The following is a 25056-nucleotide window of genomic DNA, read 5'->3' as shown; positions in this document are numbered from 1 at the left end:
CAGCCCTTGTGGGGTAGATTGCCTCATTTGAAGAGAGCTGCCTCACCTAAGGCCTTGTCAGCTCCTGGTGAAAGATCAGCCCGGGAGTTTGAAGGCCCCGTCCTCCAAGCCCAACCAAGTGCAATTCTGAAGAGTCATCCAGCTTTAGAAATCTCCTTTTTTAAGAGTACATTACAGTTTAACTTCTCCCTCCAGGTTCTTTCCTTTCCCTTTCACAGCTGTTGACACCTCCCCCTGGCTTTTGAGTCAGCTCTGACTCTTGGTAACCCATGCGTGTCAGAGTAGAACTGTGCTCCACAGGGTTTTCAGTGGCTGACTTTTCAGAAGTATATCGCCTAGCCTTTCTTTCAAGGTAACTCTGGGTGGACTTGAACCACCAACCTTTCGGTTAACTGCAGAGTACATTAACCACTGGCACCACCCAGGGACTCCACTGATTCCCAAGAGTGTTCCTAATAACCCCCTTCATGCTAAGCATCTGCTTCCTCAAGAACCCCTGTGGCAATAAACTAAAAACAGTGGTTTCCTATGGTTGAATGAGGGTGGGAGTTTGATGGATGGGGACAAGATTGGGAAGGAGGCTTTCACTATATGACTTTTTATAATTAAAAAAAAAAATTGGAACCATGTGAATGTATTAGTTATTCAGAAAATAAATAAATAATTAAAATGTAATTTGATGTGTCCGTGTTAATTTATGATTTTCCATGTATGTTTTTAGAAAAGCATTTTCTTTTTTTTTTATTTAGGAGGAAACATTTTTAACCCAAAATACTGTGCTTCACAATATCTTAACTATGCTTTTCTTCTCTCTTTGTTTTTGTCCAGGACCTAAGAAGAGACACTTTCTTGATTTCATCTTACAATGGAATTAAAAAAGTCACCTGATGGAGGATGGGGCTGGGTGATTGTGTTTGTCTCCTTCTTCACTCAGTTTTTGTGTTACGGATCCCCATTAGCTGTTGGAGTCTTGTACATAGAATGGTTGGATGCTTTTGGTGAAGGGAAAGGAAAAACAGCTTGGGTCGGATCCCTTGCAAGTGGAGTTGGCTTGCTTGCAAGTAAGTGGATTAATCTATGCCTTTCGTTATTAAGTAACCATTTAATAACGTTTGCAGCATTTTTAACACTGTGCGAAGTACATGGGACTTTTTTATTTTTTTAAGTGTGAGACATATTTTCCTGTCTTCACTCAAACTAGAGCACCACTTTTTCACTCTAATCTGTGTGGAAATATAGGGATCATAAGATATCCAATCACTAATTCATTTCTTTATTGATTTTATTTGCTACTGTGTGTGCCAGGCAGTGTGCTAGATGCTGAAAATGAAAAAAATGAACAGCAAACACATGCTTCCTGCCCTTAAGAAGTTTATAATCTAGTGGGAGACACACATACTTCCATGAGTAAGAATAGTATAGGGAGATGAAGACAACAATCTAGGCATGTCTCAGGTACTCTGGTGGCCAAAGGACCATATGATGCTCAACACTCCTGTAAGAAGTTCCACCATGCTTCATGATTACCTTCTCTGGTTTGGATACACCGCGGCCTATTTGCATTCCCTACATTCATGATAACTGCATAAGGAAAATCTGACATAGCAAAGAGCAGTTCTGTCTCACAACAATGAAGCCATTAAGTGTTTTAATGTAGTATTTTGTATAAGCTATATGTGACACATTTTCTTTTGTATAATGTCTCTAAAAGTAATTCTTGATCATTGGTTAATATGATGAAATAGTGATGCCTAATGTCTTTAGAGAGAACATTGTTGTTGCTGTCGTGTGCCATCAAGTTGATTCCTACTCATAGCGATCTTGTAGGATAGAGTAGAACTGCCCCCATAGGATTGCCAAGGCTGTAACTCTTTATAGAAATAGACTGCCACATCTCTCTCTGGCAGAGGGGCTGGCGGCTTTGAACTGCCGACCTTTTGGTTAACAGCTGAGCACTTAACCACTGTGCCACCATGGATCCAAGAAGAACATTAGAGGGTTTTTATTTTCCTCTATTATGATAAAAATCATATGACATTTCAGTTTCTGAAGTCACAGATTGAACTGTACGGTAATATTTAGTGATCATTAGCCTAACTTGCTAGCTGTAAAAATGGCGTGTGGGCAGCATCTGACCTCCTCTAACTTCACAAGGGGGAAGGAGGAAAGAGATCAACAGCCCAAGGCTGATCCCTATGAGGCAGAGATCAGACAAGCCTCCTGTCCCCACCAAGGCACTCTCACTTCTCTGCTGGGTTCATAATTCATTGTAATGGTCACACAGAACTCATAGACAATATTCATGATTATGGGGTTTATCAGGGAAGTAACAGGTTATAATACAGGTTCAGGAATACTTAGGGTACAGTTCCATCAGGATAACCTCTTCCCAGCCATGCCACAGGCACGACTCTCTCTGGCCCCTCAGCCCCTACCCTGCTCAGGCAAATGTTACAAAGTTCTTTTAGCTCTGCCAGTAAGTGCCCAGAGGCACCCCACTCAGCCAGTAAGCCTTGGCCTGAAGGCACTCAGCTCTCTTCCTCCGAGAGTCAGGAAGCCCACTGTGCCATCTCCTGCTGGTTGCTCCTGCCACAGTTTTCTCTGCCACCAGTTCTCACCATCTTCAGTGTTACAGCTCTCTATTTCTCTCTCTCAGTCTCCTGGTTCCAGGAGCTTCTCAGCACAGAGATCCCAGAACCAAAGGATGCGTTCAGTTACTGGCTCTTCTTCCTTGGTCGTATTGAAATCCTTTCTTTCCCGTCTCTGAGATGGCTCATTTTGAGCAGCCCAGCACGATGGCAAAACTGACCAATCCCCTTGGTGGACCACAATTACCCTATTTGCACAGTCCCACCTGGCTGACAAGACCATGTGAGAAAGGCCACACAAAAGTGATCCATTGCACTGTACTTGGAGTTGTTGTTAGGTGCCCTTGAGTTGGTTTCAACTCATCGTGACCCTATGTACAACAGAATGAAACACTGCTGGGTCCTGTGGCATCCTTGTAATATTTGTTATGCTCGAGCTGATTGTTGCAGCCTCTGTGTCAGTCCATCTCGTTGAGGGTCTTTATCTTTTTCACTGATCTTCTACTTTACCAAGCATGATGTCCTGCTCCAGGGACTGGTCCCTCCTGATAACATGTCCAAAGTACAGAAGACGAAGTCTTGCCATCCTTGCTTCTAGGGAGCATTCTGGCTGTACTTCTTCCAAGACAGATTTGTTTGTTCTTCTGGCAGTTCATGGTATCTTCAATATTCTTTGCCAATACCATAATTCAAGGGAATCGATTCTTCTTTGGTCTTCCTTATTTATTGTCTAGATTTCCCATGCGTATGAGGCAGTTAAAAACACCACAGCTTGGGTCAGGTACCTTAGTCCTTGAAGTAACATGCACTTGGAATTATTTGAGAACAAAGTGCAGAGATCTGTGATCCTCAACCTAACTCATTTGGAACTGTTTAAGCACAAATGTGCTAAGACAGCGACCTAGATAGTATCAGAGACCCTGGGATCTCTTCCTGTATTCTATAAACTTACCATGATTTGTTGAGCAAATCATAGTCTCTTAGTGGGAGACCCTGGGTGGTGGGTTAATGCGCTTGGCTTCTAACCAAAAGGTTGGAGGTTCAAGACCACCCACAGGTGCCTTAGGAGAAAGGCCTGGAGCTCTACTTCTGAAAAGTCAGCCACTGAAAACCCTATAGAGCAGCACAGTTCTACTCTGACACACGTGGGGTCACCAGGAGTTGGAGTCGACTCAATGGCAGCTAGTTATTCTTACTAGGAAAACAAAGACATTGAATGTCGTGATTTGTAAGGTATTTTGCAGCTTTAAAATGATTTCGTGAAAATATGCTTAAAATGAAAACATTGTTTGCACCACCCAGGTACTTCCCTCCATCTCTGTATAACACCAAGCCAACCAACAAGCAGTGCAGTCGATGTACATGAGATCAAGGATTCAAGTGGGTGTGGCACCTTAGTGCCTTTCTGTTCCATGGGGAGATGCACTTGTAGTTCATGGTGACAGCAGAAAGCAAGGAATGAGAAATCTGCTTTGTGGGCTCCCTGCATTTTAGGATGGAAGGGGTCTCATGGGCCAATCTGTCTACTCTGTTAGGAAATCCTTGCTGGGCTGCAGGTGTACAACCGTGTTGCTCCTATGTATATGTATAGTTTACTTTTAATCAGAACATTATTTTATAGTTACAAAAATTTTTAAGGAACAGAATCAGTATAAAATAGCGGTTGACATCTCCATAATTATCAGAATTATTTTTATTTGAGGTCTTGGCTAAGTGGGGCTGAAATCAAGAAACAGTCTTGGACCATTGGCTCAGAAATCATTCTAGGAAGCCCACCCCATTGCTGTCTGCTGTGCTTAGCTCTTTTGAGATGACCCGTCCTTTAAAAAACAGTATCTCTCTTACTTTATTTATTCTTTGGAGACTTGAAGTGAAGTTGGCAGTGTTCATTAAACACCATTAACACCATGCAGCTTCAGGCTTCAGCATTCGGTTCTGACTGCACCCATTTCAACTTTGTCTGTTCTTTTCTAAGTTGCTTTAATAATGTTAAATCATCCAAACTCTTTTCTCTCTCTTCTCGGAGGTTTTTTCTTTTCTATTTTTTTTTTTTTTTTTACTATTGCTAAGGTCTGAGCTCTACAGCTTTTTATGAGTCTGTCCCTACTGGCATGAGTTGCCATCAGAGACTCATAAACTTGTTTACAGGCTTGGCTGGCATCAATTTTCCCTGCAAAAGAAGCTGTTGGAACTGTAGTATGTAATTTCTGTACTATTCTGGCATCAATAGTCCTTATCATCTTGGGTAATTTCCTGGAACTTGGCGAACTCTTTACAGTTCACAATGCCACTGGAAGCCACCATACTGGACCTGCTCCTATATTTTTTTTCTCACTACCATTGGTCTCCTTACAGCTTCAATGCAACAGGCCTGGCCATCCTACCACTCTTGGGACTCTGAAATTTTTTGGGAGATAAATGCATAGAAGTTGAGTTTATTTCCCAAAGGGAATAGATTTTGTTGTTTTTTTGTTTCCAAAATCTTGTCTTGTTTAGGAATTGCAAACTGGAAAACCACATTATGTTTCTATTCCCTCCATTTAGAATGTCATTTCATCTCTTGCTGATGTAACTATACTCAAGGCCCAGTTCTAGTCTCAGTTCCTTGGCCCACAGTGATGACCCTCTTCTGAGATTCCAAAACACATTATCTGAAATCCTTCTTTTGGGGTCTAAGCCTTTCTTTTGGTTCTTACTGCCTGTGGTCTTGGGTTTTAGTTTAATTTTTTAAACAGATTTTAAAATATATAATTTATTTTATTTTGTTGTTTTTGAGAATATACACAGCAGAACCTACGCCAGTTCGATTTTAGTTTAATTCTTGATATGTGTTGTTTGCCTTCCAAACTAGGTATATAGTCTTCTCTGTGTCCTTTACAGCAGCTAACATAGTATACTCTAGCGTCACTGTGTTTAATACAATAGCCACTGGCCACATGTGACAATGGAGCATTTGAAATGTGGCTAGTCTGAGTTAATAGGGTCTAAGTGTAAAACATGCACTAGCTCTCAAAGACTTAGTAAAAAAAAACTAAAAGGAATGCAAAATATCTCATTAACGATGTTGAAATGATAGTATTTTGAGTATAGGAGACTATACAAAATATATTATTAAATGCTACCTTTTTATTTTTCTAATGTGACTACTAGAAAACTAAAAATTTCACATGTGGCTAACATTATTGACTTCTTATATTTCTGTTTTATAGCAATTCTCTAGAGGATGCTTGGTAAATACTGAAGGAATGACAGGGGCCAACTCTTTTGGTTGATTAACACAGACATAATATGTTATTTATAAACTTTTTAAATTAAAAAAAATGTATTCTGCTTCCACACTTATTTTAACAGCTAACAAAAATTTAACTCTGTTGCTTCTTTCCAAATTATCCCAAAGGGCTGATGGAAACAATTTACTTATATACCTTTCTGATTTCCTTGAAAGCAATTCATTCTGCTCATTTCTGTAATTCACCTGTAATCATAACAGAAAACTTTCTCAGAGTTTTAATTTTCATTTCCCTTATTGGCTGAAAAATTATGTCAGTCTGATTATGGGTGATTTTTAACAGAGTATTTTTGTTCTGTGTTTAAGAGGTTACAGTCCTCAAAATCCCATTCTGATCCTCTTTTCTTTCTTCACTCCTTCTCACTTTGGTTTATAGAGCTACCTGCTTTCCCTAACCTGCAAGTTCCTGCCTTTATTTGAGTGACTGTGTTAGTCCTATGCCGAAAATGTTGCCAGGTCACTGTGTGGGAAGGTAACATACTGCCATTGAGTCGATTCCGACTCATAGCAACCCTATAGAACAGAGTAGAACTGCCCCATAGAGTTTCTAAGGAGCACCTGGTACATTCGAACTGCTGACCTTTTGTTTAGCAGGTGAGCTCTTAACTACTATACCACCAGGGTTTGTGGGAAGATAGAACACCTTTTAAGAGCCCTGGGCACTACTTAGAAAGGACAGAGCTGTTCAGCTTCCAGTGCCCTATACAGCCATCTGCCATCCTCAGACCGTTCCTCGATGCTGACTGCCAGGTTTCTTCTTTACCAGTTAAGCCCATGATTTTTAGTTCAACCAGTCAAGATTAATCTCCCAAACAGAAAGCATTAATAGTAATAAAAAACTAAAAAAAAAAAAATTTTTTTTTTTTTTTTTTAGTTTTTTACTACTATTAATGCTTTTAGTGGCTGCTAAATACCAATACCAGAAATAGTAGCAATGACTCCCAAACACCAATACATAGACAGCTGTAAGTTAAACAATTTTCACTGAAGACAGAACGAACATAAAGGCAATGGTAGTTGTGCTGTGTGTGTGCACGTGAGGTTCAGATTGTCTTCTTACTGTCTTATACTTCCTTCTGAAAGTTACACCTTTCACTATTATTAAAATAGTCCTTCTTTTATGAAATGGTGATGATAATAGATGGCTATTACTTTTTTTTTAAGTCCTTATTTATTAAAATAAAAAAATGAGCATCGACGTAATGAGGCCCTATACCCTTTTATTTCACAGTTTTACAAATCCCAAAGTGTGGAATAAATTTTTTATTCTGAAATTTTACCAACTTTTGTTCCAAATGTCTCTTCTACAAAGTGACAGACCAGCAGCATTGTAAAAAATCTTCCCTAAGAGTGGTCCTTTGATTTGATTAATTTCTTGAAACTAACCCAGTGCTGGAGAGTAACGTCCAGTTTATCACAGTGGAAACCTTGCACATTCTTTAAAAAAAAAAAAAAAAAAGTTGCCATTGAGTTGATTCAGGCTCAAGTCAACCCCATGTGTTTCAGAGTAGAACTATACTCCATAGGGTTTGGAATGGCTGTGATCTTTTGGAATTAGATTGCCAGGCTTTTCTACTGAGGCACCTCTGGGTCGATTTGAACAGCCAAGCTTTTGGTTAGAACCTGAGAGCTTAATCGTTTGAGTTGGCGACTAACTAGTTGCCATTGAGTCGATTCTGACTCATGGTGACCCCATGGGTGTCAGAAGGTAACTGTGCTCCATGGAGCTTTCAATGGCTTATTTTTCAGAAGTAGATTACTGGGGCTTTCTTCTGAGGTGCCAGTGGGTGGATTCGAACTGCCAACCTTTCAGTTAGTGGCCTAGTGCCTAACTGTTTGCACCACCCAGGGACTTTTTGCATGTTTTTTTCAAAGGGTTAAACACACAGATACGTCATATGTTTTGCAGATGGTCACTTGCTGAATACCTTCAGTTAGTTATGCTTTACCCTAATCATTACTGATGAAATATGAGGCTATTTTTTTATGGTTTAAACCAGGAATTTATAAATATCTTGGTTCTAAGTATGAGAGTAAAAGAATTTGTTCTAAACCTTTAAATACCAAAATGAGCATAAGTATTATGTCTTCATTTGCCCTAAATTCATAGAACTACTTAACTGTAAGATACTAACAAACGTATATTGGTGTTCTTCATTAATATTTTTATTTCTAGAAAAAAATTAAAGTACCCATTGAAATACTTCTCAGTTGTGCCCTGTCATTGATTAGTTATGGATTCCTGGTCAATTCACATGGTGTTTCTGTGTGCCGGTTTCATCATTTTAAAAATGAGGTGCCTGGATCATTTCCAAGGACTTTTCAGCTCTGGAATTTTTGTCTTTGATCTTTGGCATCCAGATATTTTTCCCTAAATATGCAGCAGGTGGCAGTGTAAAATTAGAGAATATTTTAAAAGGCAGCTTTCAACGTACTGCTTTCATCTGTCAAAGAATTTCTGCTCATTTCTTCCTAATGCTTAAAATTTTAAAAAGAACCAGGTGTTAGGCAAAGATGATTTAAGAATTTATTACGTAATTGATAATATTACAGTGAAACCTGTGAGAGCTGGAACTCGATGGGACTGGCTTGTTTTTCTGTGTCTCACAAGTTTTCCACCTTTGACAGGGTATAACCTTACCACTTTTCTGTCTCTTGTTTTAGCAGAAAATATGTCATTTTTCCTTCTCTGACACGTTTCCGCCTTACACAGGTTCCAGCTTTCACAGGTTTTACCGTATATATTTTATAAAACAGTAGTTCTGGTTGCACATGCTATGTGTGAATTATCAATACGAATTAAGAAGCATAGATTCAAGGTCCTCCTTTGAGCATAAAACTTGAAAAATTTCAAGTATATCAGTAATAATCTCTGCCTTTAAACTCTGTTGTGCCTCTTAATTTTGCAAACACTCTCAATGCCAATGAAATTTGGTAAACAACAGAGAAGGGTCATGCCTTTATGATGTCAGGCATGAAATTCAACTCTTAAAATCATCTCTATTTTTGAAGTAATTATCTCAGGCTACTCTTCAGTACTGGCTTAGACAAGAAGACCTGAAAATGGCAGGGACCAGTTCATGGCTGGGCAGGAATGTGGGCAAGCCTTAGGTATTGCGAGCTCTGTGGTTGCTCAGTGGTCAGAACCTGGTTTTAATATGTGCTTAGGAGAAATCGACTCAGTGGCAACAGGTTTTGTTTTAGGAGATTCTATAGTGTCGGAAAGAATGTTGGGCTTGGCGTCAAATCCTAGCTCTGCAGCTTACTTGCAGTGAGACTGTGGAGGGATTACATCATTTCTTCATTACAGTTTACTTCAAAAAAATTTTATTGACATGAAAGATATATACAGAAAAAAAGAAAAATATCATTAAGAGTATAGCTCAACAAATTTTTATAAACTGTACACACCTATGTAATCAGCACATTGAGGTCAAGAAATAGAACATTAGGCACACCCTGCAAGTCCAGCTATGCTTTTTTCTGTTATAACTCCCCTCCACTACCCAAGGGTGATCACTGTCTGAACTTCTAACACTGTAGATTGGTTTTGCCTATTTTTATACTTTTTATAATTGGAATTATACAGTATGTACTTTGTTGTGCGTTGGATGTCATTCACTCAGCATGCTTGTGAGATGCATCCATAGTGTTACTTATAGTTGCAAATCATTCATTCTCAGTGCCGTACAGTAGTCTGGTCTATGACTATACCAGAATCTATTTATTCATTCTACCTCTGAGTTTCTAGGTTCTGCCTATGATAAATAGCTCTGCCATGAACATTTGTATAGATGACTTTTGACATAGGCATTTAAGTTGGGCGTATACATAGCAGTGGGATTTCTGGCCTATAGAGTGTGCTGTGTTCACCTTTAGCAGATAACGCCGGCAGTGTATGAGGGTTCTGGTGATGCCACATCTTTGCTAACACTTGGTATGGTTTGTCTTTAGCTATTCTGCTGAGTGTGCTTTTTAAAAACCCGAGATAATAATTTGAACCTTGAAAGGTTGTTGTCAATTTAAGGAAAGCATGCTTCTCTTTGCTTCTGAATCTAAATCCTTCTACCTGTCTGCTGCCAGCCACAGGCTTGGACAACCTCTCTGAGCTTCAGTTTCCTTCTGTGTAAAATGAGACTATTAGGCTGAATAATCGTAATGCCTTTTTATTTCGAATATGCTTAAGTTCTGTAGTTTTGGATGCTTTCAAAGTGCAGAGCTAGCAGGAAAGGATTTCGTTATCATTTATGAGTAGAACACTTCCTTATTGCCCACTAATGCACAGAATTTTAGTAGTGTCCTATAGGGTCGCTATGAGCCAGAATTGACCCTATGGCAATGGGTTTTATGCATAGAACAGGTCCTGGTAGTGGTCATCTTTGCTGGGACAGTATTGCTGACAGACCCATTCCTGGATGGATAGGATGCACCTCCAATTGGCTTCACCTGCCAGAATCTTCTACAAGCAGGGAGTAACAACCTCACCCCCACCTCACTCCTCTACGGAGTTGCTACTGGTGTAATTCAATTATTCACCAAATTATATGACAGGTTTTGGCAGAAAAGGAGCACTGGGTAGAAAGATGCATGGAACATGCCAGGAGACAAAAAATTCTCAGAAGGACATACAGGTTATTAGGTGGGTTCAAGAGCTAAACACCTTGTGCTTTTAGTTCTTCCTCTAATAACACTCTGGTTACTGCCAATGCTTCTGCTATCATCATTGAAAAGTTAGCATTGGTTGGACGCACTTGTGCTGGGTCTTGTGAGAACCTTATATTCATGATTTTGTTTGTCCTCACAGTAATACTATGATGTGGGTACTACTATTATTCCAATTTTTAGTTAAGAAAACTGAGGCCTAGGGAGATAAAATAAATTGCTTGAGATCAAACAGCTAGCAAGTGGTAGAGCTAGAATTTTGAAAAATGTCTGACTCTAGAGCTCCCATGTCTTAACTGTGTGATCTTACCACCCTGAAACCTGAATTTCCTCATCAAAATACTGGGGAAGAGAATAATAGCTATTGCAAAGTATCTAAAATAGTGCCTAGCACATAGAAATACTCAGTGGATGTTTATTATTTTTGTTGTTGTTTTATGATAGAAAGTATCATTTTAAATTCATGATGGGATGGATCCTATTATGGTGGAAAGGAGGTTACTGTTAAATAAGTGAAAGTTTCATTTGTATTTTTAGGTCCTGTCTGCAGCCTCTGTGTCTCGTCTTTTGGAGCAAGACTCGTTACAATCTTCAGTGGCTTCCTGGTGGCTGGAGGTTTGATGTTGAGCAGTTTTGCCCCGAATATCTACTTTCTGTTTTTTTCCTATGGGATTGTTGTAGGTAAGGAATCTGGCTGCTACAACTATTGTAATCATTTAAAGTTAAACATCATTCCCCCGGTGTTAGTTTTGTTGTTCAGTTAATAGAATGAGTGAAAATTTGCGTTAATAACTTACTTTCAATGGCCACTTCACCACAAATTGCTTGTCCACCTACCCGAATCAAAATGTTTGAAAGGATAAACATTCCACACTATGTTTTCTTGCAGGACTCAGAAAGGCTTTTCATTTCAGTGCTCGTCTCTATGACACAAACAAGGAAAACGAGGAGGTGGAGCAGAAAACTCAGATGTCAGAATGTTCTTCTGACTTAAGAAATAGTCCCTTGTATATTGGGCAGTTAAGCTCCGTTGAACAAGCCCTGGTGGCACAGACGTTAAGCATTCTGCTGCTAACCTAAAGGTTGGCGGATCTAACCCACCAGCCACTCCACCGGAGAAAGATGTGACAATCTGCTTCTGTAAAGATTTACAGCCTTGGAAGCTCTATGGGGAAGTTCTAGAGTTAGAGTCCTAGAGTCAGAATCAACGGCCACAACAACAACAAGCTCAGTTGAGCTGTTCACGTGCTAAATGACCTGCTCTTCACAGCATCCATTGCCACAGGCAAATAAAAAAGTCACAGGTGAAGCAAAGAGTAAAAAAAACTTCTTTTTTCAGTTATAGATGGGTTTTATTGATGCTTTCATCAATAGTTTTATATTCTAAGATTAGTACATTATAGTAACTATTTTTGAGCTTTTGAAATACTTAGAAAACTTCACTTAAGTATGAATTTTCTAATGATTCACGGATGGCACTGACATCAACTTGCCATGTCATTTGTTGTTGAAAAATGTATAACACGAAAGCCTGGTTCACAATCCAGCAAATTGTTTATTGGTTTCTTGTGTTTATTCTTCCGTTTATCTCCAGGTTCACATAACTGTCTCTCTGAGAAATACCAAAGACTTGGCTGTGCCATTTAGCAATTTACAATATGAGACACCCATAGTAGCATCACATGCAATTTTTGCCATCGATTCTTTTGTTTTCCACAAAGCAAATTAGGTTCCCATTTAACAATTTCTACGTGAATTATTCAGTGATATTAGTTACATTTTTCACAACATGTCATTATTCTCATTCATTCCATTCTAGTTGTACCATTTCCAGTACTCTGGTTTCCCTGCCCCCTTACCTTCTCATCTTTGCTTTAGAGTAATTTTTGACCATTTGGTCTCCTATAGGGGATTTTTTAAAGAAGCTCATTAGCCATGGGTGAATCCGTTACTTTATGAGCCAATTTATTATTTAGCTAAAAGGTGACATTGAGAGATAATTTTGGTTTAAGGTTTAAAGTATATCTCAGGGCGATAGTCTCGTGAGCCCTCTAGTCTCAACTGGTCAAGTAAGTCTGGACTTTTTAAGAATTTGAGTTCTGTTCCACATCTTTCTCCTGTTTTATCAGGATTCATCTATTGTAGCCCTGATCAGAATGGTCGGTAGTGGTAGCCAGGCATCATCTAGTTCTTCTGGTCTCAGGGTGGATGAAGACATGACTTGTGCAGACTGTTAGTCCTGTAGACTACTTTCTTCTGTAAGTCTTTGGTTTCCTCTTTCCCTTTCGTCCTGGATGAGTAGAGATCAATAGTTGTATCTTAGATGGCTGCTCACAAGCTTTTAAGTCCCCAGACACTACTCACCACACTGGAATGTAGAACATATATCTTATGAACTATATTATGCCAATTACTTAATTGTCACACGATGCTATGGTCCTAAGCCTTCAAACCCAGAAAACCAATCTTGTGAGGTGTTTGGTTATATCTAAGAAGTATCCATAACCGTGTGTCCTATGTGGTTTATTATATATATGTATATACATGCATGCACACACATACCTGTATGTACATACGCCTATAGATACTTCTATCTGTGCACACATTCGCACCCACATACTCATACATATATGTGCTTATATACATATCTGTGTAACCACACACATATTTTTTGGTTGTTTCTGGTGTTGTGACAAAATTATATTTGTCATATCCTTTACCAAAAATATCCTTTTCTCTTGTGCACTTCTTAGTGACATTGCTTACTTGGTCAAGCTGTGTGCACTTCACCCACATTTGATGCTACCTTTCCCATCACCAAAAATAGGAAGTGTCTACTATCTCCAGAGTGGTTCCCTTTCCCCATCTCTCCATCCCTGGTAACCACCAATGAGCTTTGGTGTCTGTATATACATTCTTGTCTTCTTGTGAAAGTACGATCACGAAATACTTGTCCTTTTGTGAATGACTTATTTCACTCCTCACAATATCCTCCTGATTCATCCATGTTATAAGATGTTTTGAGGACTCAACATTATTCTTTATGGCTGTATAGTATTCCATTGTATACATGTACCAGATTTTGTTCATCCATTCTTCCGTTGATGGGCACTTAGATTGTTTCCATCTTTTTGCTATTGTGAAAAATGCTGCAATGAGTGTAGGTGTGTATATCAAAGAGTAGATTTTAAAGCACTTGATTATTATTATTATTTTAAATGGAACATGAGTGAAGAAAACTGGATGGCAGGGCAGAGATCACTGGCAATTTTGGGGGGTAATGCATCTGTGATGTATTGTACTAATTGCATTAAATGTTAAAAATCACCATACTCATATTGCTAGCTGTTAATAAGGAATTTGAAGAAATAACCTCCAGCTTTCAAATGTTTCATCTTCGTGTGCGAAAGAACCTAATTTTATTGACTGCCAATATCCCTCTTTTTTCTCTTAATAAATAATAGAAATAATAGCAGTGAGTACTTACTATGTGCTAGGGACTATTCAAAGATGTCACTGACTTAAAAATTGATGAATATTTGTAATTTCTACAGATAGAAATGAGTTTTTAAAAAGAAAAAAAATTAGCTTACATCACCTAAGATCTATATACATTTGATTGTGTTGGAAGAACATCTAAGGATATATAGAAAGAAAAAGACAAAATTAACTAACTCCCATACCTAAATTTCAACTTTTCTGTAGCAATAGAGAATTGATTTTGACAAGGTACGCCTCATGTTGGAACACTTCAACAGCCAATATCCCCCCATCCCCTGGATTTTGTAGAGTTTTCTAGATGGGATTGGATTTTGGTTTTGATTTACTTTCTTGGCTGGTGGAGCAGGGGCAGGAATTACAGAGGCTTCCATTTGGCTTTTCTCACTATGATAGCTCTTACTCCACCCGCCAAGGAACAATGTAGGGGGTTATACCAACTACCATGTATGTGAACTCCAGTTATATACCAGTAGCAGGAAATGACCAATGGGTGGTCCATGGACACAGTGGACCCACTGGGAGCCAGATGTGGGCCATGGTTCCACTTATTACCTGGCTCCCAGATGACCCCATCCAAAGGGGAGGCCATGATAATGCTTTGGGTTCCTGGTTAACAGTGTCAACTAGTACCCTGTGTCTAACAGTGCTCAAAAGCTATTCCACTTTCTCCATGTGTTGTTGTTGTTAGTTGCCATTGAGTCTATTCCAACTCATAGCAACCCCATGTTTTACAGAGCAGAACTGCTCCATAAGGTTTTCTTGGCTGTAATCTTAACAGAAGCAGACTACCGGGCCTTTTTTTTCTGTGATGCCTGGGTAGGTTTGAACCTTCAAACTTCAGGTTAGCAGTCGAGTGCAAACTGTTTGTACCACCTAGGAACATTTTCCTCAGTGTACAATTACCTAAATAAATGGCCACTGTTCTTTTTGAGGAAAGACTCAGGGTATCCTTACCACGTATACTTGTCATAGTGTTTGTTGTAAAGTCCTTCCTCCTGGGCTTCCAGCCTCTCCTTCAGGTAGTAGATTCTGGGTCAAGAAACAAGCTCAGTCAGGAGACAGTACACGACTCTGATTTGGCAATAGGTTCTGAACCCCAGTTACTGCAAGGAAACTGTCTACACATGGAGGAAGCACTGGACTTTGGGTCAGGAGACCTAGGTCCTGTGAGCTTGAGCAAGCCCCTTATCTCTGTGAATGATTGTCCCTTCATGTGTAAAAGTGGGTCCTCACCTGTGTGTTGTGAGGACTAAACGAAGTCAAGTCTGTAAAAGTGGCCTGCACAGTAACTAGCAAATAAACAGATAAATGAAAGGATTGTGTTAGATTTCAATTAAAAAAAAAAAAAAAAACCAACAAACTCACTCTGGTAGTTATTGGGGGCCTGTGAACTATTCTTTGCTTCTGTGTGGTCCTAGTTTTTTTCCTCAGGCTCATTGTGTGGGTCTCATAGAATATTTGTGGAAATAATAAGTGGCATAGTAATAATACTTTCATTCTGCCACCATTTGAAGTAGAGAGTTCAGTTGAAAAGGAAATGACAGCAAATTATTACACAGTCTAAACTCATTCTCATTTCTATAATTATAAATTCTTCAGGAAAAAGCAGAAAAGATTCAGTCCAATGGTAACATTCATTGAGCCCCTATGCTGTGCAGAGTCTTATCTTGAGCACTTTCATTTGTCTGCAATGAACTAGATGGCCTCTTAAGGTAGACAGTATGGCATAGGGAAAGAGTAAGCATTGACAGACAGGCTCTGGGGTTGGACTGTGTGGGTTAATCTTATCTAATCCACTTGCCAGCTGTGTGAGTTTAGGCAAATTACTTCTTTTCCTCATTGGTAAACTGAGCATAATAATAGTATCCACCTTATAGGGTTTTGTGAAGGTTAAATTAGAAAATGCAATAAAACATCAGCTAGAACCACCATTATTATTAGTTCTGTGACTCTGGAAAATTACTCAATCTCTCTGGAATCTCATTTCTGTTTTTAGTAAATGGGACTAATATGATTTCACAGTAATATTGTGACTATTCCTGAGATAACATATATTAACAGGCACACAGAGGTGTTTAATCCATATTTGTTTCCTTCCCCTTAAGTTCCTTTCTGACCTCCCAGTTTATGACCACAGCTGCTGTTTTTTGCTGTTGAAGTAGCTCTATTGGATCAGAAATATTTGTATAAAATATTGAGGAATATAGAAAAAGAAATTAAAGTTCATAGAATGTTTAATTACAATATAAAATATCAAAAGAGTACTAAAAATATATTAATGGGCACAATTCTTCTCTACCATTTAATTGATCTTTCAAAAAAAATCTTAAAAACGCTGTTCATGTTAGGTTTTTGTACCTGAAATAAAATGGCAACTTACCAAATTTCAAGTGACTTGATGTCACAAGACCAAATTTAATAGTTCAGCTTCCTATTTTCTCAATGATCTTACTAAATTAGTATAAAGAAAGTATGGTGGAGGGACTGGGAATAGAATGGGAAGGGGGTGGGGCAAGAAATGTGCCCTTAATGAATTGCTCAAGCTTCTAATAATTTTTCTTTGCTTTTCTGAAGAACAAAACTCAAAATCAACTCCTTGAATTTTCTTTTCTGCAGAATATATTGTTACCTGACTACTGTTTACTTAATACTCTCTTCTTAAGTTTTGGAAAAATTCAATTTTCTCTTCCTTCATTTTCTTGGCAATATCTATGTAGCTTATTGAGACTGGGAAGGGAAAAAAAAAATCACTCTAGTAGACAGTCTGATTGATTCTCCTACACTAATTATGGAAAATGAGATAAAGACCATTTCCTGTATATTCATTTCAGCAGAGGTAGAGTTTTATAAGCTTTTTCTTTATAGTTCTGTCATTAAAGGTAGTCTTTTGACTCTCATGGATGAGCAGTCATAATACAGAACTATGATTTTCTAATTAGTCTAATTAGTCTGAGGCTATATCTACATAATTCCCTAATCTCAGGTGAAAAGTGAAATAAGATACTGAAATAATGGCTATTTTTTTAGCACTTACTATATTTCAGGTACAGATACTAAATCTTTTACATTTTTATATCACTTAATCCATACAACTGTCTTATAAGATTATTTCAAAGATAAAGAAATTAAGAATTAGAGAAGTTAAGTAAGTTTCCCAAAGTCATGTAGACAATAAATGGTAGAGTTGGGATTTGAATCCAAGCTGCCTGCTCTCCAAGCCTGTGCTCTTAACCAGCCAGCATCACATTCAGGGTACTCACGCCAAGTGCATCCAAGTTTAGAGCTATGTCAACCCATAACTCAGTGTTTTAAACTTTTAAACATTCCATGCAGATGTTCTATGCATATAAACTCAAGTAGTACCTACCTCTGAACACTCTAATTTAAATTTATCTGTTTCAGCATTCAAATTACATGCTCACAATTTTATTTCCAGAACTAGATATTTTTGAATAGTGTATGCAATTGACTGCCTTAACTACTGGTCAGGATAATAATTGCTCAGCTATTATAAGTTGTTCAAATGCTTATTTCAGAATATACAGGAGAAGAATTCTCCCAATGACCAAGAGACAGGTCCCCACACACTACAGTGACAAACTATCTTGGTTTGCCCAGAGAAGAGGGATTTCCCAGGACACAAGACTTTCAGTGCTCAAACCGGGAAAGTCCCAGTCAAACCTGGACAAGTTGCTCATCTCATTGTATGTGCAGAGTCGGGCTCTGTAGCCCCACTCTTATCATTTGTTAAGACTGCCAGAATAGAATGGTGGTTCAGTGGTAGAATTCTCTGCTTCCGTGAGGGAGACCCAAAGGAACTCTGGTTAAGAGCTCAGCTGCTGCTACTCAGGAGAAAAGACATTCTTCCAAATAGGAACAGTGATGCATGAAGAAAGCGGCTAGTTCAGCTGGCTACTCAAATCACAGGAGTGCTTTTTTCTTGCAGCAGTCATTGTAATTCAGATGAAGCATTTAAATTTTTTTGTCATTGTTTGTTTTTACTGTGACTGTGTAATAGTAAAGCACACAAGGGGTAAAGTTTGGTACCAATACCTCGATTTGTGTTAAAACTCTGGCAGTTTTACTCAACATTTTTTTTGCACCATCACAGTAAATGTGAACACAGTGAAAAAGGCAAAGACTGTCTTAGTATTATTATAAAAATAGTTTTGCTTCATGGACTCTATGAAAGGTCTCTGGTAATCTGTAGGTCCACTGGTCTCTCTTTTAGAGGGTCTAAGGTTTAAAGTTATCTGATAAAGATGTAGGAAATCATTGTGCTACCTTATGCTTTTTGCAAAGTTTAAAGAAAAGGTACTTCAAACTTCTGCTACATTAAAAAAATAAAGAGAGAGAGAAATAATCTTATCTGAAACTTATGACCTTGAATCTTTTTTTTTTTTTAATTCTTTCTTTTTAGTCTAAGGTTAAAGGTTTAAGAGTTACTGTTTTAACTTTTCTGGCACTGGCATTTAGTAATCAAAAATGTCTCTTTTTTCTTGTCTTTAATATCAAATATTTGACAGAGCTCTGACAACCAAACCACAGAGAAATAAATTCATTCCCCCTCTCAAGGCTCTCAACAGTATAGTTAAAGGTGACATATTTGGGCTCCAAGAAATTGATTGTTCAGGAACAGGCTTTATTTCATGCCTTGAAATGTTCTATATGGAATTAATCCAACTCATGTTTCAGTTAGGGAGATAGTATTTTTTCCCTTAAATCATCCAAAAGGGCACTTTATTTTAAAAGGTTATTTAAAATGTAATTGTTTTCATCTATCTCATTTTCTAGAAGACTTTTTATACAATCACAGATGATCATCTGAGTCTGAGGTTGTTTCCAATGCTACTTTCCTAAAATGTTTATACAGTATATTTGTTAGGCCCATGTAGTCTTTCTAGTCATAGCCCAGATAGCTATAATAATGATGAAAACAATACTAATAATTCACTTAATGGGCCATGGTTTCAACTCAATTTTTAGATGATGGCTTATATGATGTTTATAGAGTGAGCCTCAAGAACAACTAATGTTGCAGAAGAAAGGCAAATCATAATGAGTTAGAAGCAAGAGGAAATTTTTAAGAAAAACAAACTGGGGTTATCAGGTACTTAATAAGGAAGAAAAGATTAAGCTAACAGGCAAAAGAGCCTTGGAGATGAGCTAGAGGAATATATTGCCCTTGAGACTCAAGAGAGGAAAATTTAGTTAAAAGATTTTTCCCTAGTCATCAAAGGATTTCAAATTTATGGGAAAGTAAAGAGAATAACATTGCAACCCCCCCTATGCTCACCACATAAATTGAACAGTTGTTACTGGTTTCTTGTATTTGCTGCATTTTACGTGTGTGTGTCAAAGTATCTTAAGTGAAATTATAGACATCATGGCATTTTACTATTAAATAATGTAGTGTATATCTCTAAAAGATAAAGACTTACAAATATAAACTTTATGGTGATGGAAAGATCTGAGAACCCCAGAGGACCTGCTGGAGATCCTTTGTTTTACAGACTGGAGTTACAAGCTATGGGCTCTAGCAAAATAGTCTGGTGTGATGAAGGGGATTTTTTTTTTTTTTAAAGAAATTGTTTAGGGAACTTAAAGGAGGAAGAACATTGAGCTGAGGGTACGGGGTTGGTGGATGGACAGAAATACCTAATGGACAAGTTTGATTAAATTTTGCTATTTGGTGTGTGATTCAAATATCCCATGATGTCTTAATTTTAACTTGCACTGTTCATTAATGCTTTAGAAATTGGATTGTTTTTTAGATGTGAACCTTGGCCTCAGTATGGGTGAGGAGTGAAAACTGAGGCTGCCAAATACAACTCCCATGGAAGGAGTTTAGGGATCTGTGCTCTAACAGTTTTACGTAGTAAATAACAGTATGTCCAACTGGAAATAGGGAAATTTTTAAAATTGTCCTTTTTAAAAATTTATGCTGAAGTAATGCTATCTGTCTTAATTCATGCAATGTCTTCATATGTTTAGGTCTTGGCTGTGGTTTATTATACACTGCAACAGTGACCATTACCTGTCAGTATTTTGACAGCCGTCGAGGCCTTGCACTTGGCCTGATTTCAACAGGTACATATTCATAATAAATATAGTACAGTCCCTATTTAGCCATCTAGACAAAGTTAAAAGTTCCCAAGCCCAGGAATGTTTAACCAACTATTCCGCAGCTACCATTTAGGTGGAAAAATAATTATTTTACCCTACTTCTAGAAGGAAAATCCTGTTTTCCACTGTAAATATGGAAGCAGCTTTCAAAAAATCCTAAGTTGCATATATGATAAATCTGGGGTATTAGATGTCCAATATAACATAGGAAAAGAAAGGTTATGGGCCTAATAAATTGAGGGTCAAATGCTGGTGAGGACTTTGCTTAAAGAAGCAGAGAGCATTTGTGTAAAGCCCCTTGGGAGAAATGGAAGGAAAATGGAGGTCCCAGAAAGATTAGTGCTGATCATCTCTCGTCTAGTTTATTGTGGAACTTATAATTTTTCTAAATAAGAAATAAGGTTTTTAATTTAGAATTATAATTTTATATAAAAATTTAATAACATAACTAGTAGTATCAATTATTATTGGCTATTATATAGTATTAATACTATTATATAATTACTATTAATACTATTATATAATTACTATGTAATAATATATAATTAAATATTATAGTGATGTATAATTTTAATTATAATTTAGGTAGATTATAATTTTTATATAAATTACAATTTTCCTTGAGGTACTGATTCATGAATATATCTCATTGGCCTATGTGCATATCCAAATGACAGGCTGTTCACTCCTGATATTCTTTTAATACTCAATAGATGGTCAATGAAGGGAAAAATGTAAATATAAAAGCTTTCTGCACTTTCTCTAAGGAGCCCTGATGGTGCAGTGAGTAAGCGCTCAGCTGCTAACAGAAAGGTCAGAGGCTCAAACCTACAAGCCACTCTGTGGAAGACAGATGTGGCAATCTGCTTCCGTAAAGATTTACAGCCTTGGAAACCCTACAGGACAGTTCTACTCTGTCTTATAAGGTTGCTGTGAGTTGGAATGGACTCAATGGTGGTGGATTTGGTTTGGTTCTGGCACTCTCTCTGACATCTTAAAGTGGTGTTGGACTTTTCAGATTTCTTTTTTTTTTTCCCCTAGCTCTTTAGGGAACTTATTGAAAATTTCTGTCCAAAATTTTATGAGCTTATTTAGGAGACAGCTTCCAAATTTTCTAAAAGTTATGAGTTCACATATGCTAGTTGTTAATAAGCAAAAGGCAGTTCAAACCCATGAGCTGCTCCACGGGAGAAAGATGTGGCAGTTTGCTTCTGTAAAGGTTTACAGCCTTGCAAACCCTGTGGGGGAGTTCTGCCCTGTCCTACAGGATCACTAGGAGTTGGAATTGACTCGACGTAATGAGTTTATCACTATCTTCAATATTCTTTTTGTCATTTTAATATAAGGTACATATGAATGCCAGTGTAAAAAAGCATTTGAATTTGGTACTATGAATGCTTGTCTTAAGAGCCTTGAATTATAAGATTGAACAGTCCCATTTCCTTTTTAGGTTCAAGTGTTGGACTTTTTATATATGCTGCTCTGCAAAGGTTACTGATTGAAATCTATGGACTGGATGGATGCTTGCTGATTGTGGGTGCTTTGGCTTTAAATATATTAGCCTGTGGCAGCCTGATGAGACCCCTCCAGTCCTCTGATTGTCCTTTGCCTGACAAAACAGCTGTAGAAAATATTCCAGAGAGATATTTCATTTACAATGAAAAAGAAAAGAGCCTGGAAGAAAACATATGCATTTTTGAAAAGAGTTACAGTAATGTGGAAAAATGCAAGAGCACTTTAGCCAATGGAGACTGGAAACAGGAGGACCCACTTCATAAAAACTCAACAACAATGGCACACACAAAAGAGACTGAAACGTACAAAAAGAAAGTTGTAGAACAGACCTATCTCTGCAAACAGCTTGCCAAGAAGAATTGGCAATTATATAGGAGCTACTGCGGAGAAACCTTGGCTCTTTTTAAAAACAAAGTCTTTTCAGCACTTTTTATCGCCATCTTACTTTTTGACATTGGAGGGTTTCCACCTTCATTACTTATGGAAGACGTAGCAAGAAGTTCAAATGTGAAAGAAGAAGATTTTATTATGCCTCTTGTTTCCATTATAGGCATTATGACAGCAGTTGGTAAACTCCTTTTAGGAATATTGGCTGACTTCAAGTGGATTAATACTTTATATCTTTATGTAGCCACCTTAATAATCATGGGCCTGGCCTTGTGTGCAATTCCATTTGCCAAAAGTTATGCCACGTTGGCAATACTTTCTGGGATCCTAGGGTTTCTTACTGGTAATTGGTCCATTTTTCCATATGTGACCACCAAGACTGTGGGAATTGAAAAATTAGCCCATGCCTATGGAATATTAATGTTCTTTGCTGGACTTGGAAATAGCCTTGGACCACCAATTGTTGGTAAGATATTTATGTTCAAGTCAACCCATCTTACTTACCTTCATTCTCCATCTCCAGATGTAGAAATTCCAGTTGTAATAATAGCACAGATTGGCACAAAATAAATCTGCATGAAATGTCTTATGGTAATGATTTATTCAGAATTACTTTTGACATAATTAAGAAACTCAATATATTCACTCCAGGATTCATGTTCATCCTTTATTTGGGAGAAACTCAAAATACCTGATTATTCTTGTCCAAATATTTGAAAAAGTCTCATTTTCTAACTCCCAGTAGGCCACTTGGGAGGAGGTGGGGTGACGTATATCCTAAATCGTACAGTATAGAAAATCGATGAAATAGCATACGGGCTTAATATTCACACTACTTCTGTGACATTCACTTTTTTCTCACTTTCTTTTCAGGGTGGTTTTATGACTGGACCCAGACCTATGACACTGCATTTTATTTTAGTGGCCTCTGCGTCCTGCTGGGAGGCTTCATCCTGCTGCTGGCAGCCTTGCCTCCCTGGGATACATGCCACAAGCAACTCCCCAAGCCAGCTCCAACAACTTATTTGTACAAAGTTGCCTCTAATGTTTAGAGGAATATTGAAACGCACCCTATTTGCCATTTTATGTCATAGAGCAAAAATATTTTAACAACGTCTTAGGCCAATTCTCAAGAGTCAAGACTTTTCTCAGAGCAATATTTCACTGTGGCTGACTCTGAATGAATTTTTATTTTTTACATTCTTCTGTTCTCCATGTACTGTATATGTAACCTCTATCTCCTGTATTTCTTTCTTTTTCCAAGAAGTGGGACTATTTTGTTATATTGTTATCACTAGTTATTGAAATTGTAAAAAATTTTGGCCACCCTCAGAAGGCCTCCTCTGTGTAAAGAAGCATAGTTTCCCTACAGACTCCATCAATTCCACTGCCAGGCACCCAGAAGGGATGCTTCTATTTTAAAACAAATGCAATCAGCGTGATGAGATATGTGTGACAGACACTAGGGACTAAACCACTCTCTCCTCTATGGTAGACTAACTAGTAAATAGAAGACTTCAAGCCAACCAGGAAATGATAGTGGTTACCAGGACAGCCTTATGAATCACAGTGGAGCAAACGGATCATTTAAAAAAAAAATTTTTTTTTTTTTTTAATTGCAGCCACCAGTTTTCATTATTTTTATTCACCTTGATGAAGCATCCACACGTTGTTTGGTGCGCACTGAACATAAACTGTTTCAATTCCTTTTGCTGAGATGCAGGCCAGCTCCAAACAGAGTCATCATCATTGGAGTCTTCCTTCTTGGCTGGCCACTATAACGCCGCGCATTTTTGTGCGTTAGCATCCACTCATCTAACGTTTCCCAGGAAGCGCTGACTTGACCTGTTTCAACCATTCCGTTCCTGCAAATGGGAAGCATCCATTTGCTTTGGGCCCAGTGGGGATGGATTGCAAGTCTTTACATTATCTTCCCGATGAAGCACTTATGTATTACTGACAGATTTTACCACTCTCAAATTTTAATTCATGGGAAGAACTAAAAAGTGTATGTGTGTGTATGTGTGTATATGTTGTGCTTGGAGTCTTTGTGGGATGTGGGAAGGGAAGAAGTCAATTAGAAATTGATAACCTAGTCCAACTTCTTTTAATCTTTCGAACAATGTTCTAAGAAGCAGATCAAAGTTTAATACATTGTTATTTTTCTAAAAAGAAATGTTTTTTCAACTTTGGTATGAATCAGAATCCCTTGTGAGTCCTTTTAAAAATATAGGTGACTGGGTCCCACCTGGAGAGATTTTAATTCTGTGGTTTAGGCTGTGGCCCAAGGGTCTATATTTTTAACAAGTTCTTCAAGTGATTGTAAGAACACAGCCTGGGCAGAGAGCAGCTGCTAGAAGATTGGCAATATTCTCTTAAACAATAATAAATAAGTGAAGACACTATTGAGTAAGAGGTTTTATAAATAGTCAAGTATGGTTCGTTAAATGAGAGGCCCCCTTTCCACTGTGCTAAAATTGTTTTTATCATTTCTTTTGAAATATGTAAGACTATTTTATACTTCTATGTTGCCTTTCTTCAAAGGCACCTAAAGCACTTTACAAACCTGCACCCTCACAACACCTCTGCGATGTAGGTAGATAGCACTTTTCTATACAGTAAATCTGTGGTATGGAGAATTTCATAACCTATTTATGCCTACTCAGTAACACTAGAAGGGGGCCGCGAGGTGCCTTGGGACTTCTGCTCCCTACTCAGTCTTCTGGAATATTTTCTGTACCTCATTCTTTAGTCTCTATCAAAGAAAGTACATAAAATAAGTGACATTAAAAAAACATGTTTTTGTGTTGAAGTTTCTTTTTTGCCAGTATTTTGTGCGGGAAATCCAGTAACCTGGAAAAACTTAACCTCTATGGCATCTACACATTCATCAATGTTGATAATTGTCCAACTGTATCTTAACTCTGTCTCCTAATTTCATCCAATGTGTGCATTATTCGTTGTCTAGAGAATGAATTGTAAGTTACA

The 25056-nt window shown here is 37.9% G+C and overlaps 1 protein-coding gene and 1 pseudogene across 1 annotated transcript; one reads left to right on the top strand and one right to left on the bottom strand.

The window, feature by feature from the left end:
- Positions 1-550: 550 nt before the first annotated feature.
- On the top strand, positions 551-25056 carry SLC16A9 (solute carrier family 16 member 9). The gene is made up of 5 exons (XM_003409275.4): positions 551-1061; positions 11077-11220; positions 20035-20130; positions 21617-22534; positions 22942-25056. The coding sequence occupies exons 1-5, from the start codon at positions 866-868 to the stop codon at positions 23118-23120; spliced, it is 1533 nt and encodes a 510-aa protein (XP_003409323.1). The 5' UTR covers positions 551-865; the 3' UTR covers positions 23121-25056.
- LOC100667673 (protein MIX23-like) lies at positions 4180-4892 on the bottom strand (annotated as a pseudogene).

The sequence above is a fragment of the Loxodonta africana genome, chromosome 16 (genome assembly GCF_030014295.1).
Source record: "Loxodonta africana isolate mLoxAfr1 chromosome 16, mLoxAfr1.hap2, whole genome shotgun sequence".
Taxonomy (NCBI): Eukaryota; Metazoa; Chordata; class Mammalia; order Proboscidea; family Elephantidae; genus Loxodonta; species Loxodonta africana.
This window is presented reverse-complemented; position numbering and strand designations above follow the sequence as displayed.